Consider the following 20543-nt stretch of genomic DNA (forward strand, 5'->3'; position numbering starts at 1 on the left):
CTCTTGCCCTTTCAGGAGCTCATTGACCGCTTCGAGATTCCCCGCGGAGACTTCCTGTTGCACTCGGCCCTGGTCCGTGCGATCCAGGCGCATTGGAAAGGCGGACAGGAGAAACCTCCTACGTCTCCGGTGTGCCAATACGTCATGATGTCTGCGGGCACGGTGAAGGCGGTCACCTGCCTCTACGGTAGATTGATCGATGAAGGGCTGACCCCCCTTACGACCCTGAAGGCCCGCTGGGAGGCAGACATAGGCAAGGAAATCCCGGAAGCGACCTGGTCTCAGCTCGTGCGGCGAGCCTGGAAGGGGACGCGCCACGCCCGTTTTCAGTTGGTCCACTATTACATACTCCATCGGGCATACCTGACCCCGGCGAAAATCCAACAGTACTTCGCCACGGGCTCGGCAACCTGCCCCAGATGCCCGGCGCCGGAGGCGGACCTCCTCCATATGTTGTGGGCCTGCCCGGGTTTGTCCTCCTACTGGGTGGAAGTGGAGAAGACCCTGACGGAGGTGACGGGGAGACCCCTATCGGTCGATGCGGCGGTGGGTCTTTTGCATTGGTTTCCACATACCCCCAAAAACAAAATTTCCAGTAAATTTATTGACTTAGGGCTTCTCTTGGCCAAACGAGAGGTGACCAGGAACTGGAAGGCACGAGCTGGTCCGACTGGGAGCAGGTGGCATAGCGAACTCTTGAAGTGGGCGGCGGGAGAAAGCACGCTGAGATATCAACTGGCTGGGAGACAGCGTAACGAAAAAGCACAGGAGGCAGCGCTAGAATGGGAGACACTAGTGCAGGCCCTCAGAGACTATTGCGCCCCCAGCGACTCTGATAGTGAGATTGCAGCGCGCCCTGAGTCCCGATAGGCGATTGCTTTTTCTGTTTCTGATACGCTCATCTTGGGTCCTCTCACGAATCATATTGCGGCTGCTACCATACACTGATGGCGGGGTTGGGTTGGGGAGGGATTTCTTTGTAATTTAGTGTTTTGTGGGTGGGACTTTTTTCTTTGGGTTTTGGGGCTTGTTTAGAAAAGCAGATGACGGATAGTGGATCATCCGGACCAGCCTTGCTCTCCTGCTGAGCCCCCACTGGATTTTGTCGCCCGACCTTTGGACTGTGGGCTGAATGATTATGTATGAAAACGTGCTGCGGGGGGTGGGCAGGATGCAGTTACTTGATTTCAGTGGATTTCTGATGCTGGTCATATATGTAACAGTTTGCTGATTCCTGCAATAAAAATATATTTCACAAAAAAACAAATAATCCCTGCTCACCAATGTCTCAGGCTCCACCCTGGCTTCCTTACACAGCATTCTTCATAATATGCCCTATCTGACCAAGAATGTAAGAAGTTTGAAAACATCTCCCCTAACCTCAGAGGCCTCTATTGGCTCCTCTTATGCCTCACTATCATCGCCTACAGGTCTGCTGAGACACTCTCATGGCATTGAGCCCAAATCCACGATTACCTTCACAACTCACAAAGAAATGTCAGGAATCCATAAAAAGTAGGAAGGAGACGACAAGCTGACAGATCTCCTCCATGACTCACAGATCAGGAACTACACCTACATCTAGACAAGCTCCTTCCATTGTTAGCTTTCAGGAGGAATTAAAACCCCATCTGAACCAGTAGGGAAACAGCGGTTTCAACGCAGGTAATACGATGCTGGTAGGTTACAATGCGGACATTACATCGTCCGCGTTGTTACCACGCATGACATTACATTTCAACGACTTGCGCTAGATGGTGCGCAACACCAGGGAATGTGTTGGATTTTAAATCCAACACGTTCCCTGCTGTTGCGCTAACTGGAGTAGAAATAGTAATTTATACTATTCCTAAGTCCAGCGCGCCATCTAGTGCAAGTCGTAGAAACGACTTGCAATGTGAACCTATGCGTAGTAACAACGCGGACGATGTAACGTCAACGTTGTAACCTACCGCATGGTGTTTGCTCACGGTATAAAGAGACATATTCAAACCAGTAACGCCTCATCCTCGAGGAACCCTCCTCTGAAGGAAGGATAGCTCTGTGCAGTGCCCTTTCTCCAACTCCTTAACACTTGTACCCCTTACCTGTATCTACTTGTAAATCCTTGCTTTTCCCCCTCTCCATTGTACAGTACCCCTTTGCTTTGTACATTGGGATGCACTTTAGATGTCCCTTTGCATATGTAGAAGGAGTATTGTGCATGCGTATATACTTCGAGTTGTAAGAGGAAAAAAGATTTTCCAGAAGAGGAGCAACCTCACCGGATGTAGTTAGGTGCACTTATACGCAGAGATGAAAGCGGGGCGCATGCTTTATTCAAACTTTCCTTGAACCATAAAAATGAAGGATTAAAAAAAACTCTGACTCTTAGACTTAGGGGTTGCACTGATGTGTACAGTCTGGCGGCGGTGGGAGCAGAGATTCAGGAATGGAGAACTGAGGGAAGGTTTTTGGGTTTGTATGAAACAATTATATCTTTGCATCCTCTCCTCCATCTTCCCACATAATCCTGCCCACACGGTATGTTGAAGTTACAAAACCAATCAAAGATGGATTATGAACAAAGAGCAACAGCACATAATAAGTAAGAGTACCAGTAGGGAATTGATCAAAATGTAATTTCCAATCCTCTTTCCTATTATCTATAAAAAAAAGACTTAAGTGACAAGTTGTAGACAACATGCCCAAAGGACACTGAAGAACTATGCCTTTCCCAGCCTACCCTCATCCCCCCATCTCTCTGCGGGACGTGCTCTTGCAGTGCCCTGAACCCACCTGAGTCCAAACAACCGGTTCTTTCGTCTTTCATTTTCATAGTGAGTCCTCAATAACTTTTTCTCCTGCAAAGCAAGACAATAGTTCTTTTAATGCACTTGACTGGCATTTGATATATATGGAAAAGTGCAAAAGAATCATTAGAAAAATATCCAGCTTGAGGCTTTGCAATGCCAGCCACCACCTGGCAATAACAATAACCACTTGTAGAACAGTGTAGACCCGACATAGAGTTTGTGTAGACCCGACAGAGTTTGTAGGATGCCCCAGTGCACTTCTTTGGAACCACTGAACCAAGTCATAATTCCCATGAAGAGTGTTGTTGTCCAACAGAAGGAGAAGCTGGTGGCCTATATGACTGTCAGGTGATGTGGGTAGCAAAGTGCCCTGTGTGGACCTGGTTATGGCCACCGTTTTTCTTCTGGATCTGGCTATGGCCCTTGCAGGTCTTTACCTAGCACATTTCAAGTAACTTTAGGCCACATTTATGAAGCCATTTAGCGGCCGCAGACTCTGCAACTCTTTGAATCACAGGGTTTGCGACTGCTAAATGCCTTATTGCCGTGTGCTATCACTCCTATGTTTGCAGGGGCCCTTACCACCTTGACCCGCCTGATGGTAACTGCCGTGCGAAACAGTGCTCAAGGAGTAATAATCCATGGAAATCAGGGCATAGCCTGTTAACATATGGATTACGCTTTATTTAATGCCCAGCTATTAATGCGAAGCTAAAACACATCTGATATATGATTTGTGCTGGGGCGTTTAGTCTCCCTTTAACCCCTTCCTGTGCTCATGACGAGCATGAGGCACGGTGGCGTGGTGCTCAAGACGAGCTGAGCTCGTCATGACCTGCGCGGCGCTCACACACGGGGATAACCCCTGCTGTGCTGAGCGTTCCACGAAAATGGGCGTGGTCATGACAAGCTCAGCGCCACCGTGCAGCATGACGAGCCGAGCTCGTCACAAGCACCGTGGCGCTGCACGCGCCACCCTCCCCCCAGCGCCGCGGGGGAATTAGCCCTGCGGCGAAGGGGTTAATACCACAGGTTATAAATAATTAGTTAGTCTTTTCTGGGTTGGTGTTCTTCAAGACAACTATGTCATGAATGGTATAACCCCTGTAATCATTCATAGTTCCATATTTCTCAGATGAGGTTATGTTCCATCACTCAGTGCTCTTCGCGCCAGCCGAAGCACCATACTTACTAGCTCTGCTTGCACAATCTCATACATCAGGGAGCCGCTAACAGGGCGTGGTGGAGGATACTCCGCTACCTGGTCTTCCATCTTGTTCCTGTCAAATAGGAAAGAGTGAACTTACTACTACTACATCACTACTTCTGACGTGGATGGAAACAATTTAGAGAGCGGGAAAGGTGTCTGTAGCTGCCATTGTGCAAATTGGTAACTTTAGAAGTCTTTGCCGTAGTTGGGGTGATCTGTGATGAAGTCTCCTTTATGACAGCTGAGTTACCAGACCAACTGGGGTTACAACTCTGCATCCCATCAAATTTCCTACCTGCTTTCCCTGAAAACATGAAGGCAGGATTGTGCCTATGCCTTGGAAAAGAGGAGGATGAAGCTTCTCCTTGGCCAGCTCCAGGCCTCAACCCCCCCCCACAGTTTTCCAGTTTGCTCCCCTTGAGGTGGCCACAGTTGCTTTCCATTCCTACCCCCATTTTTCTACTGCCCGCCTTATATGTTTTAGCTATCAACAGGCAAATGTTTTTCAATCAGTGGGAGTGTGACTTGGAAAAATAATGTGGATATTGTGAATCACTAGCCTCTATCGATATTTTCACGCTTCCAGGGTGTCTGCATCTCCACCTCATTATCACTCGGGGACCCCTCTCACCATAGTGCTTTGACAAAGTGTTGACTGGAGTTGCTTGGATCAGGAAAGCCAGGTTGCCCAGTCAATCGGAGTGACCCTGCTCTATCAATGTATATAAAAACGAAAGTATGTCTGTCTGTCTGTTTGTCCTTTATGCATTACTACACCATTCATCCGATCGCCATGAAACTTTGGGAAGTTGTTGAGTACACTCCCGGGATGGTTTCTGGCAAAAAAAAAATATATATATATATATCTTTTTTAAATGTGTTAAAAGTTGTTGAGTACACTCCCACGAAGGTTTGTGGCAAAAAATACATATATATATATATATATCTTTTTTAAATGTGTTAAAAGTTGTTGAGTACACTCCCACGAAGGTTTGTGGCAAAAAAAAGAAAGAAAAAAAAGAAACATTTGTTAAGTATCGGCCCCAGGGCCTTCATAATCTTTCCAATCCTGAACGTTTACAGTTTCCGGTGCGACTCGCTTTTGCAATGACCATCAACAAAGCACAAGGACAATCGCTGCAAGTGTGTGGACTAGATTTGGAGAATCGGTGCTTCTCACACGGACAACTGTATGTGGCCAGCTCACGCGTCGGAAAACCTTCTGTTTTATTCGTGTACGCACCAGACGGAAAAACAAAAAATACTGTGTATCCACAAGCACTCGAATAAATAAACAGAATTAAAACAACACTTTAAAATGTTTTCCATATTAAAATGAATAAGTTTCAATAAAAATGACACAATGTAAATTGAATGTTATTTCAACAAGTTTCCTTAAATTTCCTTTCTTCTGAGATCGCAGCAAAGTGCGACGGGTAAGCTACTATTCTATAAAAGGTGTGCCGCCCACCACGTCGCTGCTCAAGCAAGATACTTACAGAGCCAGCTCCTGCTGAGCCTTTTCCAACTGGTCCTTCAGGCTGATGATCTTGTTGTGCAAAACCTGGAAGAAAAGACACATGAGTGTATTGATTGTATTTGCTTTGTTTTTTTCTCCTCTAGGGCATCCTCTGCCTACTTGGCACTAATGTGTTTAATGTTGTTTATTCTGCTCTGGAGCATCCTTTGCCTACTTGACATTATTGTATTTAGTTTCTGTTGTTCCAGTGCTTGATTGTATCCTTTACCTACTTAAATATATTTATTTTATGTTTTTTAATGATTTGTGTATTCTCTGCCTACTTGACAATATTGTATTTATTTTACTGTTGTTGTAATGCCTGGTTTAATTTTTGTTTATTCTGCTCTGGGGCATCCTTTGCCTACTTGACATTATTGTATTTAGTTTCTGTTGTTCCAATGCCTGGTTGTATCCTCTGCCTGCTTGGCATTGTTATATTTATTTTATGTTGTTTTAATGCTTGGTTGCATTCTCAGTATTTAGTTTTCGATTACTCTACTCTTGGGTATGCTCAACCCACTTGGTAGTATTGCATTTACTTTCTGATAGATCTGCTCTTGGCACTCTGTTACTTACTTGGCACTACTGCATTTATTTTGTGTGCTTCGGACATCCTTGCCAACCTGACACTATTGTCTTTATTTTTCTACTATTCTGCTCTAGGTAATCCTCTGCCAACTTGCAACTATAGTTCGGTTTTTCGGTTTTTGTATGCTCTAGGCACCTCTTGGACATCCTCTTCCTACTTTGCACCACTCCCAAGCTCTTCTGGTCGTGATCTCTCCTCTGCAGATTGTTTGATGCCACTTGCGTGTAGTGGTTATTAAAGGACACAGTGGGCGAGGTGGCTGTTTGTCACCAGTGGCTTTGGGGACTTTACAGGCTTGTAAACAATGGGATTCTATCAATGTGAGTGGTGACAAATTTTATATGATTTTGTATGTTCTTTAAACTCGTGGATACACTGCAATGTGAAAATTAGGCCTCTTTGCGGTTGGCAGAATGAGGGGACTGTGTGTTTTTTAAAATATTCCTCACACACTATGAATCCATTAGTGTCATTCTCCCATCATTGGGGTCTTCCCGTCCCTCTACGGGGCGGGGCGTGCTTCGACCTACGAGTGACGCGGGAGCACTTATATTTTTGACAATAGGCTATGTGATGTGATGAGGATAGTGATATGTATTTAGGGAGTGTAGGGACCTATTTACGTGAATGGTAGTGTAAAAAAAGTTTAAAATTCCCTGGCTAGTCGAAAAAATTAACTTTAATGGCTTCGCAAGCTGGAAACATTAAAAAGGGGGTTAGTAAGTAGCATTACAAGTGTGGTCTACTTTGTCGACATGACATGTTTCATAGGCAGACCCCTCCTGCCTACTCATCAGGACCTCTGTTGATCCCTACAAAAATACTCAATTCTAAACTATATGTTAAATGCCTATGGTCCTAGAACTTAACAGCAAAAATCGGCTGCTAGGTTTAGCCTCGGGGCTTGAGTTGGCCCTTAGTGAGGCATTATCAGGAAAAATGACCTAATACGGTCTCTGTGGAAAGAAAAAAGGAGAAATAGGGTACATGGTTGTAGAATTACAATATGTAAAGCACAATTCATACATGGCTCATTTTTGCGTGAGTCACAATGTGGCTTAGTATCCCAAAGTATTCGCAACATTAATTATGTATATGACCCGATGAACTGCCATTCGCCATCGTGGCCAAAGGGTATGAACCCTTGGAAAACTTCAACACAAGGCGTGATACACACTTCAAACACATATTCACAATCCAAAACGACCCATCTGGTGGTGGGTTTTTAAACAAGCAAGGGTGTGGACCTTGCAGTTCCAGGACAAGTGTCTAGTCAAGAAAAAACGTCTCACTAGCGGCGTGACATCAAAACATCCCCTCATCATACTGATAAATGGGTCATTATCACACATGCCGGTGGATGTATTATTCGTGAATAAGACGGCAAATGATGGCTTAATGCCTCCCAGACATCAACCTATCAAGCTCCCAAATGCGTCATACTCAAACATGCTGCTTGAAATAATGATCATAAAAACGAGCGACAGCAAATGATGGCAAATGCCTCCAAATGTGCAAGCATGCTACAATTGATACATACATTTGCAGCGTGGTGATAGGGCCTCATGAGCCTGCGTCTTAGGGTGATTAGTTGACTGGTTACTATGGAGGAAAGTTTAAACATAGTCACTCACGCTGTTTTTGGGCGGCAGAATCTCACTGTCAGAGACGCACCCCTCCGTTATCACAAGACCAAGTTTTTAAAGACCCATGGTCAGGGTCTCACTTTCGTGACCGCATGCCTAATCTGGCTTTAGTCCATACCCTTCAGCAGCTCCGTGGATGTAACCGGAGTCCTGCCTCGGCTTGTGTTCTTATACCGGAAGAAAAGCCTAGTCATGATTGCCTCTGAAAAAAGAAAGACTAGAGAGCTGACCCAAAATGGCGGCGCCCATCGGGACACTGCTGGTCTATAGTCTGTCGTCTATTATTTCTTCTCTTGATCGCGTTTTTTGGAAAATTTGCGCAGTACTTTCTAAATAAATCTCATTCATGCCGCAACATATTAAATTAATTTGGAAGCGATTTTTATTTTATTTTTATTTTAAGAACCCCTATCCCGTACTCTACCATCCACCGCCCAACAATAACCTTAAATTCTTGTTCAAAGTACTATCACTTTTGTTGCCTCGAAGGGTTCCTAACCTCATCCGATACCAGTCACATCAGCAGTGTCCTCTCAATGGGTAAACCTCTCAACTTCTTGGGCAGCTCAGTTCTCTGTAATCTTTGGCCAGATAGCTTATGACTGGACCTCGAATCTTCCTGAAAGCTTTATCTTTTATGTGGACATTAGTTTTCTATCCCCATCAAATACCAGATTCACCAGGAGCAGATGTGCTGTAAGTTTGCTCTCTTTGTTGTAAACAGTGTAAAATCCCTGCAGATGGCTAACCAATATGATCAATCATCTGTAGACATCCCGCTGCTTGGCTCCTAGCGACCTCTACGTAGGACTTCTTCCCAGAATCCATGTTGTTTGGTATATGACCATAGTATAAGTGATGTTCTGGTCTTGTTAACATACTCTCTTCAGCATCGATCAGGGTTTATGACAGGTAAACATGCTGGTATGAGATACCACCTACAGATGGTTTTATGTATTGCTTCCCTGCCTTGTGCATGTCTATCTAATTGATATTCCTAAGGAGAACCTCTTGCCGCTGCCCCTTATCTAGTTGAGTTACCAACACCATCTTGTGTGCTTCTTTGAAGGTCACCTTGAGATCCAGTGTCATAGCCTGCTGTATTCTGTACAGTCGGGAGGAAGCAGGTGCCCTGGTCACTAAGGCATCTTCCATCCCAGCGTGGGCCCAGGTAGCCTCATACTTTACCTCTGATTGTGGATGCCAATGTATACCTGAAGCGCTCACTTTCTTCCATCCCATATTCTTGTTTATAGCCTTACGGCTAGAGCGGTCTACTCGAAGCTGGGGAACCAGGTTTGAGTTCGGCAACGACGCTCACCATCCTGTGATTCTGGGCAAATCACTTAATCTACCAACACGTCCACATGGGACAAGGGTCTCAGGGAATATTTACCGACCTCGCACACACTATGGTGAAGTCAGAGGCACCGACGGAGAGGGCGGGGTCTCATACACCTGAGTGTTTACCGGGTGAGGTGAGGCCAATACCACATATAGGACAGGTGTGAAAAAATCACTCTGCCTGTATGGAGGTAATATGATAATTACACATTAAGTATTTTTTCACATATGCAGTAGCAGATTGTGGTCCTGAAGAAAGCCTGGGCTATTGGCCCATTAGGCTGAAACTAGTTGACCAAATTTCTTTTTAAGAGCAGCGGCATATTTGTTTTTATGCCGTACCTGCAATAATTTTATTAGGTTTGGGAGAGATATTCAGAATAAATGTTTTCTACTCCATATCCTTTTTAATCACTATATCACATGCACTGCACTTTTTCCTTCTTTTTTCTCCATCACACATATAGTGGTTATTGTGTAGAGACACTGGATGACTAAGGAATACAATTGGTCGTTGATCATCATTTATAATTCTATGTAATGGTCACAGAGATCCATATGTACTTGGTACCACATCACCTCCTTTTGCATCAGAAGGTTTGAGTGGTAAAGAACAAAAGATATCCATATGATGACACTGGCCATGGTTGGCAGTTGATGGAGATCTGGCTGCTCCGTAATGGTCTCTATGCATGTCTATGTTCATGGTATTTGTCCCGAATACGGAATGTAACACTCCATTCGGTATCTTAACTAACACTATACGGTATATGTTTGATGTTTTCTGTCTCTCTTTCTCTCTTATACTTTTGTAGACCACCACATTTCTTTGTATTCCAAATCAATTAATCTCCCTGTGCCTAACAAAAACGAATGTGTCCATCTGTAACGAAAGTGGTGCTCATCTAAAGCGCTCTGATACCCGATTTCTAGGGTCTAGTTTGCGCTATATAAAACTCCCCAAAAGTTTTTTTAAAAAAACCTTTCAGAGCCTGAAACACGGCATAACACTGTACCCAAACATGTTGCTCTTCATCCCTGTGGTGAAATCTATGTTCCCCCATAAAGGAGGGAAGGGTATGTGGTCACCCCAAACCCACTTCAACTGAGAGTATCCCAGGTTTTATTGGTTGCATAAAATATCAGGTCCTAGACAGGTTCCCATTTCGCTGCTGTTTTGATATGCACAGATCTCCAGTAATGGTGTCCCAGCCACGGTGTGGTCCAACATACACCATCCTTTCTCTTCTTCCATCAATTCGATGATGAATCTGCGTTGAGTTAGTTTGCATTAGTGGATGACGTTTGGGATCCAAAGACCACCTTCCCTGGGCCATAGTGTACTTTGTGCTCAGTTACCCTCCTACCTAGATATATTCCTCTAGCACTTGTTCAAAATTCTATAAGCGTCGACTCCCTCGTCCACAATGGCAGGATGTGGAAAATATAACTGTATTGTGCAGAGTACCGCCATTTTGACGCCTGCTATCCATCGCACACAAGATAATGGTGTGTCTGCCAACATTGAGCCCTCTGAATAGTGTTCTGTAATTCCTCTGCAGCATTTCTACTATTGTTGTTGCTATGTCGACTCCTAAGACGTGTATATGTGAGTTGGATGATCGAAAGGGTGTACTTGTTTCAATGGTCAGATGTTTTCTGTACAGCGATACCATGAGAACTTTTGACTTTGCAGAATTGACCTGGAATATTTCTACTGTGGAAGTAACAGGGTTTAATAGGATCAATAGTATATCCTCTGCAGAAAATGTTATTTCTAATGTGTTCCTAACTTTTACCCCTGCACACTGCATTGAAGAATTATAATTTAATCCCCTCCGTATTCATCCTATTGCTAATATTTTGTGCCAGTTTTTCGATGCAATGCAAATAATAGTGGTGATAAAGTGCACCCTTGTCTCGTGCCTCTACAGATGAGGACAGGCCTTGACAATCAACTCTTAACCATCACCCTCGCATGCGGAAATTCAAACCCCACCAAGATCTAATCAAGCACTTCGTTGGTAAACTCCATATATGATAGCAATGCCCTCATGAACAGCAAATACACCCTATCAAATGCTTTTTTAAATGTTAAAATGTGAGCTGCACATTCTGTGTCCTTTGCTTCTCAGCAATATCAACTAGTTGGAGTACCTTTGTAGCATTGTTGCCAGTTTGTTGAAGGACACAGTGGTTAGGAGCTCTGGTAGAAGGGGTGCAGCTACTGAGGAAAAGGGTAGACTGATTATGGGCGCAGTTGTTCCAAAATGTATTGTAGGGAGACTGCGGTTAAAACTTGTGATACCCACAGCAAAGTATTCTGGGATTATTTCAAGGGCTTCTAGCTCAAAACTAGTTAGTTGCTGTGAAGAGTTTGGCTGGTGAGCCACCTAATTAGTCCTCGGACCAGTGAAAAACTTGGAACTGGGATCTAGGTTAATTGGCTAGCCGTGCTTACAAGGGAAGATGTCTTTAGATGGTTAGGCCTAGGAAAATCATTCAAAATGGTCTGGAATCCAAGTGACCAATTTCAATCAGAAGAACAATACCCCAAGACCTTCTATTAACCCCATAGCTGCTATTAAACATTCCTCCCCAGTGCTGCGCTGTCCATTAGAACTGGTGCTGAATGGACGTTCAATGGTCGTGCGCAGCACTGGGGAGGTAGTGCTGCCGTCGGCCAATGCACCGAGGCAGCACTTAAGGGGTTAAGCATAGAAACCTCTGTGTTCCTCTGGTACGTGGAAGAGGGAGATACAGGATCCCATGTGATACAGACAAGTTGGGAAAGCATAGGTTCACCATACTTCACATCCTGTAGTGCGCTTCGGCAGGTCTTTGTACATTTGTAGATTAATACAGCTCTGCTTATCACCTGCAAGGGCATTCAGGTGCTGTTCATGGGCACAGGGAGATTAAGTGATTGTCCTAGGATGTTGAGTCGACTCGAGAGGCGAACCCGGATCCCCGGCTCTGGAGTCAGCAGCTCTGGCCACAGCACCACATCCTCTTTGACCTTCTTGCGGAGTATTGTCAGCTGGGCTGCAAGGCACTTGCTGCTACTAGGGGGCACACTCACAAGAGATATCCTTTTTTTGACACTTTTATTTTCATGTTTCCAGAAAACAATACACAAGTATAAAACTTGCACAACTGATACTCTTCATGCTGTCTTCATTCAGCCTGGCCTTGCTCTCTATCCTGTTCAGTAAAGGCCAGCTCTCCTCCTCTCACTGGAAGCCTACCTTCCTCTTTTATGGCAGGGTTCAGTAGCAGGGCGTCTTCCAGAGTCTAGGTCTACAGGACAGATGAAAGGTCCCATCCATGAAAAACCTTTCTCTGGGTTAGTGCAAAGAGTAGTCTCTAAGTATAGTTGAATTCCAAATTACTGGTTGAAAGTATCCGTGAATGTATCCTGCTTTGGGGCACTGGTGAGATACCCATGCCAACCAAAGCATAAACTGTAAAAAAGAATTTCCACCCTCTTTCTGGAGCATGGATTATAGGGAGGGGAAGGGCTCTGCCTCAAGGTATTTTGTGGATTAGGGATGTATATCCTGAGCCAAGGTCTTCTGGTTCTAAGGCAATGGTCAGCACAAGACTGGAATGGAGAAGGAGACACTTGGTGAGAGGAAAGCGACTCTAGCAAGGGAGCAGAAATAGATAATGCCTTGTCTGCCTCCCACGTGCCTTCAGATGGAATAAACAGGAGCCAGAAAGGTCCAAATGCCATCCTCAAATGTTGATGCCTGCACAGGCATTCGGAAAACAAATTTGTGGAAGAGAATGATTGTTGAGCATCCGGGAATGAGCCCTGTGACTTAAGACTCAACTTTAAAGTGTGAGGATAATCAGGAAGTAAAAATGGCCAGCTGGAATTAAAGAGTGGGGTCTCTTCCTGCCAATCAGAAGGACAAAGGGCTTGATTTAGATTTGGGTGAGGATAGGAAATTCTCCAGTTTGAGAAGTGATAAATCCTCCTTAGGAGTATTCTCTGATGTTAAACAGAATTGCCTTCACAGAATCATCAGTGTATTCACCACTGCCTCTGCAAATCAGATTTACAAATGTATTTACACAACTTGAAGCCACGGGCCTCTTCCAAGCCCTACTATTCAGAAAAATAATTATATTGGTTTAGATTTAGGAATGCGACAGGCCATGGACATGAAGGAAAAATGAGAGCTTAATACTCTGGTAAAATTAGAATTTGGTTTGCTTAGAGTGGGTGTAGGAACTCCGGGTGGTCCGGGTGGTCCAGATCGCTGACCACTGTCATAACCATGGAAGTGTTACATCTTACCCTGCCTGTACCCTTTGCAAACACCTGACTGCATGTGTAGTTATGTATATGATAAGGCATTCATTATTTGGGGAGCATCATTCCCTGGTCATTGGTCTTATTGTGTACAGGAAATAATGAAATGAAATACCAGCATTTACAAAGCACACAGCTACTTCAGGAGAGGTGACTCGGCGCTGGGGGGCCTCGGAAGACTAAGCGCGCTATTGCCCAGAGCATGGGTACTCACAAACTTTCTCTCGGGGGCCAAATTTACAGTGTGGTTTCTGGCCGAGGGCCGCACCGGTGGGGGCGAGGTCCGTGAGGGTGGGGGGCGGGGCTAGAGCAAAAAAAACTGTGACCATGAGGTTGACCACAGGCCCCTGTAGCGGACGCCTTCGTCCACTGAGCCACCAGTCCTGACATGCACACATCTTTCTCTCTCTCTCTGTCTCTCTCTCTGTCTCTCTCTCTGTCTCTCTCTCTGTCTCTCTCCCTCCCTCTCTCTATCTCTCCATCCCACTCTCCATCCCTCTCTCAGTCTCCCTCCCTCTCTCTCTCTGTCTCCCCCTCTCTCTCTCTCTGTCTCCCTCCCTCTTTCTATCTCTCTCTCTCTCTCCCTCCCTCTCTCTCTCCCTCCCTCTCTCTCTCTCCCTCTCTCTCTCTCCCTCTCTCTCTCTCCCTCCCTCTCTCTCTCCCCCCTTCTCTCTCCCTCCCTCTCTCTCTCCCTATTTCTCTCTATCTCCCTCGGTCTCCCTCTGTCTCACTCTCTCTCTGTCTTCCTCTCTCTCTGTCTCCCTCTCTCTCTGTCTCCCTCTCTCTCTGCCTCCCTCTCTCTGTCTCCTTCTCTCTGTCTCCCTCTCTCTCTCCCTCCCTCCCTCTGTCTCCCTCTCCGTTTCCCTCTCTGTCTCTGTCTGTCCATGTCTGTCTCTGCCTCTATCTGTCTGTCCCTGTCTGTCTCTGCCTCTATCTGTCTGTCTGTTCCTGTCTGTCTCTGCCTCTATCCGTCTGTCTGTCCCTGTCTCTGTCTCCCTCTCTCTTTCTGTGTCTCTGCCTCTATCTGTCCCCGTCTGTGTCTCTGCCTCTATCTGTCCCTGTCTCTGCCTCTATTTGTCTCTCTCTGTCCCTGTCTCTGCCTCTATCTGTCCCTGCCTCTATCTGTCTCTGCCTCTGTCTGTCTCTGCCTCTATCTGACCCTGTCTGTGTCTCTGCCTCTATCTGTCCCTGTCTGTGTCTCTGCCTCTATCTGTCCCTGTCTCTGCCTCTATCTGTCCCTGTTTGTCCCTGTCTCTGCCTCTATCTGTTACTGTCTCTGCCTGCATCTGTCTCTGTCTGTCCCTGTCTCTGCCTCTATCTGTCTCTGTCTGTCCCTGTCTCTGCCTCGGCCTGTCCCTGTCTCTGCCTCTATCTGTCTCTGCCTCTATCTGTCCATGCCTCTATCTGCACCCTGCCTCTATCTGTCTCTGTCTGTCCCTGGCTCTGCCTCTATCTGTCCCTGCCTCTATCTGTCTCTGTCTGCCCTGTCTCTGCCTCTATCTGTCCCTGCCTCTATCTGTCTCTGTCTGTCCCTGCCTTTATGTCCCTGCCTCTATCTGTCTCTGCCTCTATCTGTCTCTGCCTCTATCTGTCCCTGCCTCTATCTGTCACTGCCTCTATCTGTCCCTGCCTCTATCTGTCCCTGCCTCTATCTGTCTCTGCCTCTATCTGTCTCTGCCTCTATCTGTCCCTGCGCCTGTCTGCCTGTCTGCCTGCCTGTCTGCCTGCCTGCCTGTCTGTCTGTCTGTGTGTGTGTGTGTACGCGCACGCGTCCCGGCTGAGACAGCTTCCCGGACTGGCACCAGAGCACTTCACAGGTCTTTAAAAGACCATTTACTTTTTAATGAGGCGTTGTTGTAATTCCACTCGTCTCGGATTGAACTGTGAACCCCGTGGGCCAGAGTCTGGCACCCTGGAAGCTGCACCACACCTCCTTCATCAAAATATAGTTACATTGTATAAAAATATAATAATATATGTGAGTGCAGGGTGCATATGAGCATTTTTGGCTTTTTCTAGAATATGGTGGAGGGGTTCTCAACTGTGTCCTGAATGTACAAAAAGTTTCTAGTGAATTGTTTTCTCTTTGCATCCTCTTTATTGTGTTTTAGAAGATTAATTGTTTGTTCTTGTGTTTGTAATTTTTACTAAATGGTATTTTGCATTAAAAAAATGAATTGAGAAACCTGAATAAAACACTTCAACCAAAAATATATTGTAATAAAAACAGGAACAAAAGTATCTTGGTGGTGTTTCCCATTCACCAATCAAAGGGCAACAAATATAAGGTAAGAAATAATAATAGATAAGGTAGTGGGTTAAAGCTACAAACAAGAGCCGTAAAACATAGCAAAGGTATGAGTCATTAAACACAATGATAGCTAGCTTGAGTGGATTGGTTGGAAGTGCATTGTTGCACAACTGGCGTCAAACAAAGTGCAGACAGCGGAAGGACTACAATAGTAATAGAATGGTTCCTCCTCAAAAGCAGACAGGTAGACACTGCTCAAGGAGGGTCCTGTATTACTCTACTGTTCTACAAGTCTTTGCTAACTTACCTCGATAATTGACGAATATTCCTTGATGGTGGTGGCCATTACTTCCGTGTAGCACTCCTTCTGCAATACCAAACAGAGAATTATGTGGGAACCTATAACATTAATTTCTGTGATTTTTAAGCATTTTTCATTGCAGTATTGTATTTTTAAACCATCTTTAAGCTGGGGCTGTCCTACTGTTGAAACCTTTGTCTCTCCATGTTGGTCAGTGGTTAGATGTCTGTGACAAAATGGTACATTTGTTATGGACCCACCCCAATGACAACTTACCAACTGTGGATTCACAGAAAGGAAAATCAAGACTGCTTAAGGACCTACATCAGCAAATTGTATGAAGTGTCACATATGCAGTAGATGCAATACAACTCGATGCCTGTCAATGAACAAGTAGCAGGGTGCATAGCACTCATCCTCAAGTCTAAACATCACATTTTAATAGACAAAACTCAATGAGAAACTGATATTAAAAAAAGACATAGGTTTAACCCATCTCCTGTTTAAGTAGCCTGTTGGAGGGCACTGGGTTAACACTGGAAGTCTTAGGTTGTACAATATTGAGTATTCAGACTTGGGGTGGCTGAGACTCTTAGTGTATAATGATGTGACATTAGATGCTGAGGACAGCGAGGAAAGTGTGCACAAAGATATGCAGGAAATGGGCCTCTTCACCAATCTAATAAATTATGTACGGAGAAGGATAACACCATCACTGAAATGCACATATATGCTCAGCTTTTTTGGAAGTGGCTGAATAGTGCACCACAAACACTCCACAGATTTTTCTGCCTTTCCACGATGACAGCCTAACCCTGATTTACCTTCTTGTACAGATCCTCGTTCTCTTTCACTTCTAATCGACATCTCTGAAGCTTTTCCTGAAAACATAAAAAAGGTTTAACTTTTGGCTGGAAAGGATTGGGAGGAAAGGCAGAATGAAGAGGTTTATCAAGCCTAACTATTTGTGGCATATTTTTATATTTCACCCCATATCTATTTTTAAAAAGGTTTTTTCTTATTATGCAGAAGCAACATTCATACATCTCTCTACATTATAGTCTTTTTATATAATTACAATGTGAACTAAACCACAAAAATATCTTGGACTGATTTATTGCTAGCAGAACTAACTAAAGCTAAACATATTTTGTGGTGTTTGTGCCCAGAGTTCTATCATATTGTTTAATCAATATGGATTCAATTTTATGTTTTGCATTTTCCATGCTTTTCTTTGATAGTCAAAGCGGTAAAACCAGCCACCATTATTCACAAAGATCTACTTGAAGCAAATCTGCAGATTGCCAGCACATGGCAGACATACATCAGATGTCTTGTACTGCAATTACAAAGACTTTCTCTGGAGCAAATCTGAAGTTGCCTGAAACATCAACAGAGCAACTGGACACAATCTTTGTGAATTGCAATTGCACACACGCATCTCAACAATGCTTCAGACACCTCTACATTTTTTACAGTGCAAACCTTTATGAGCATGAAGTGAAATATCTGGTTTAAATCGAAGATGTCAGTGGTGACTCCAAATTTGCTCCAAGGAAAGAGACCAGTATTATTAGTCCAAAGGGATTACAGTAAACCTCCCTACATGGCTAGAGGTGCCTCCAACAGAGCAAAGATCAGCTAAAATGCTCTTGGGGATAACCGTTGTTCTGCCAGGGGTGATGTGGGGGAGATTTCTTTAATCCAGTAAAATCTATGCATGGCCCTAAACTGATCTTAATTGATAAAATGATTTGAGTGGTTGACAAGGTAGAGAAACGTGAACTCGGAGCAAGAGCAACATTTTGAGGTTTTTACATTTTTGGTTTAAGCATTTTGGATTACCGGTGCTTCGGATTTTAGTGGCATTGTGACTTGGTACCTTTGTCTGACATATTCCCTGGTATAGTATTTTGAGTAACCATACATGATTGAACACTAGCTCTTAGTAGTTGGCTTATCTTGTCTCTTGAATACAATTGCATGAATGGTTTAATTTGTGTTTATCATTTCTATAATTTTTGTTTTTGTTTTTAATACTAGATTTGCTGTTATCACTGGTCTCCCTCAACAGGAGCTGTCTTCTTTGTAAGTGGAGCAATGAAATTGGTTCTTTCAGGAGATGTTTCTGTCAGTGTCTCATCACCCCCTTGCAGATAGTTCATCTTTTTTTATAGCGCGTTTTAGAATGGTCTCTGTACTGGAATTATGGAATAGAGTCCCCAGGCAACTAGTAAAGGAACATGATTTGGTTTTCATGAACATCACATTTAGTAATGAATTTCACTCAATGACCTCAGAGCAGCCAATGAGCACCTCTGTAAATCTTTGAAAAATCTAAAATATTCTACTATAAAAACCAAAATGTTACACTATACAAATCTACAAAAAGAGACAACTTAGTATAAGACTTTATCAATTAAACTGTAAAGATCATAGAAAAGTGCAAAGGAAAATTGTAAAGCAAATAAATATGAACTAGACACACCATTTAATTAAAGAGACTATAGTTAGAAGGAAAGGTCCAAGTGTGTGCATTTCAATAGTTTCAGACAACATAAAATAAGATGGGAATAGCCCACAGGAGGACTGTTTGCGAAGTATAAGGCTGAGTGGCTACGTTGTCAACTTTAGAACCAGGAATTAAAGGGTCCTTTTCTCAGCTTACTCACTTTACTATTTTGCATTCTGGGAAAACTACTTTCTCCAGTTTCCTCCTCTACATGTAAAACATGGCAATGCATAAACTTTATAGTTAATCAAAAGGAGACTAGCTTAAGCATTACGAGGTTAACAAAAGTCAAGGACTCAAGTATGTTTTGCCAGGGGGTAGGAGCACCTGGTGAGTGTGCTCATGAAGCCCTCACCCACCAACCTAGTTGGTGGCATGCTTCATCATCGGGGGCACCCAGTAACACCTAGCGTGTCCCGGGTGTGCTACGACACCTGATTACAGCGGAGCAGGTATGTCGCTGAGTGTGCGGTGAAGAGTGTTATGAATGTGATTTAAAACGGCTTGGCGGGGGTCCCAGTACCCGTAGGTGAATTAAACTTTAATACCTGGGCCACCGTCAGCGGTTAAAAATAAGGCTGTTGGATGTTAGAGGCGAGTTACGACCTCTCACATCCATTGGTGGGTCAACATGTTTCAGCCAGTGCCTTATGAATATGCTGGCTTTCTTCAGGACTAACAGTTAAAAATAAGTGTATGTGATTAAACTAGTGGGTGTGTAATTCAGACTATGTGTATACACGCCCTAAAGTGTTTTTCTATGTGTGAGAGGGGGATTCCCTTCTCAAAACACGCTAGTTTAAGCAGAGTTCTGCTCCAAGGTTGTGAAGTGGCGAGGGGTTGACCAGCTTTTCTGGGCAGAGCCTGCTCTGGACCTGTAGTGCCTCCTTCGCATACTTTGTAACATTAGTATTAAGTGAACATAAGATAGTACATTACTTGCCTCCAGTTCTGGTACCAGGGTCTTCAGTGTCAGAAGCTCTTCCTGAAGGGTCTTGTTGTCCTCTGAGAACTCGAAGATCTGTCACAGAAGCAAAGGAGATATAACCCTGCATTGCAGGAGGAGCCGTCTGTGGGTAAATATATGTGGGCAGCAGCGGGATCGAACCCTGTCGCAGAGCTGTGTTTGATAAAGGGATCAGGCCAGCTGCACCTGCATCTACTGAGCATCTGCCACCATCACCAAGAGACAGACAGATGAGGGAGGGAGAAAGAGAGGGAGAGAGGGAGGGGGTGAGAGGGAGAGAGAGAGGGAGAGAGGGAGGGGAAGGAGGGAGAGAGGGAGGGGGAAGGAGGGAGAGAGAGAGATATGATCTCCTCTCAGGCAGTGTTTATTGCCACATCTCGAGATGATTATATCATTGACAATTGCTGAGGCTCCAGATGTCAACTACTCATCTGGAGCCACAAGAATGGTAAATAATCTAATGATCTCCCGATGTGGCAATAAGAAGTGAATTAGTGAGTAAGTGAGTGAGTGAAAGAGTAAGTTAGCAAGAAAGTGTTCAAGTTACATTTGCACTTCTATACACTACAGAAGTAGTCGGAATAATCTCCACTCATGGCACCAACCCTCCTTGAACTCACTCCCAGAGATGGGGTAAAATCTTTCCCTGAGATTCAACACCTCATAGAGATCAGCTAAAGCAGTGTTCTTCTGCTTCACTGATACCACCCAGTTCACAGGGTAAAGTCTAGTTCCCAGACATGTCTGTCCTACCTGAGCCGAGAGATCTTCCACCTGCTGCTCCAGCTGAAATTTCTTCTTTTCCTAGAAAAAGGATGAGTAAACAATCACAACACTGTCTTTAACTGGCACGAAAATATCTCTTTGATATAACCTATAGTTTAGTGGTTAGGTGCGCGTTAACCTCAGCCACCTGAGGGCCAAAATATTTATAGTAATAGCTTGTTTTAGTATAGCGACTAATACAGCAGTTTTGCTTTCTTTAACCATTTCCCTGCTGGTGTCAGCCAATGGCTGACGGCAGCACTACCTCCCCAGTGCTGCCGTCGGCCATTGGCCGACGGTGCCCCACCCGTGCACGAAAA

At 44.5% G+C, this 20543-nt stretch overlaps 1 protein-coding gene across 1 annotated transcript in view; it reads right to left on the reverse strand.

Annotated features, from left to right (window-relative positions):
• Positions 1-20543, reverse strand: part of LOC147684385 (uncharacterized) — a 37855-nt gene that overhangs the window by 7569 nt on the left and 9743 nt on the right. Inside the window, exons 4-10 of the mRNA XM_086942338.1 lie at positions 20212-20262; positions 19435-19512; positions 16804-16860; positions 15986-16045; positions 5505-5569; positions 3988-4075; positions 2779-2843 (exon numbers count right to left, since the gene is read on the reverse strand). Coding sequence (XP_086798464.1) covers positions 2779-2843; positions 3988-4075; positions 5505-5569; positions 15986-16045; positions 16804-16860; positions 19435-19512; positions 20212-20262 — 464 coding nt within the window. The remainder of the gene's footprint in view (positions 1-2778; positions 2844-3987; positions 4076-5504; positions 5570-15985; positions 16046-16803; positions 16861-19434; positions 19513-20211; positions 20263-20543) is intronic.

Source organism: Lissotriton vulgaris, chromosome 10 (assembly GCF_964263255.1).
Source record: "Lissotriton vulgaris chromosome 10, aLisVul1.2, whole genome shotgun sequence".
Taxonomy (NCBI): Eukaryota; Metazoa; Chordata; class Amphibia; order Caudata; family Salamandridae; genus Lissotriton; species Lissotriton vulgaris.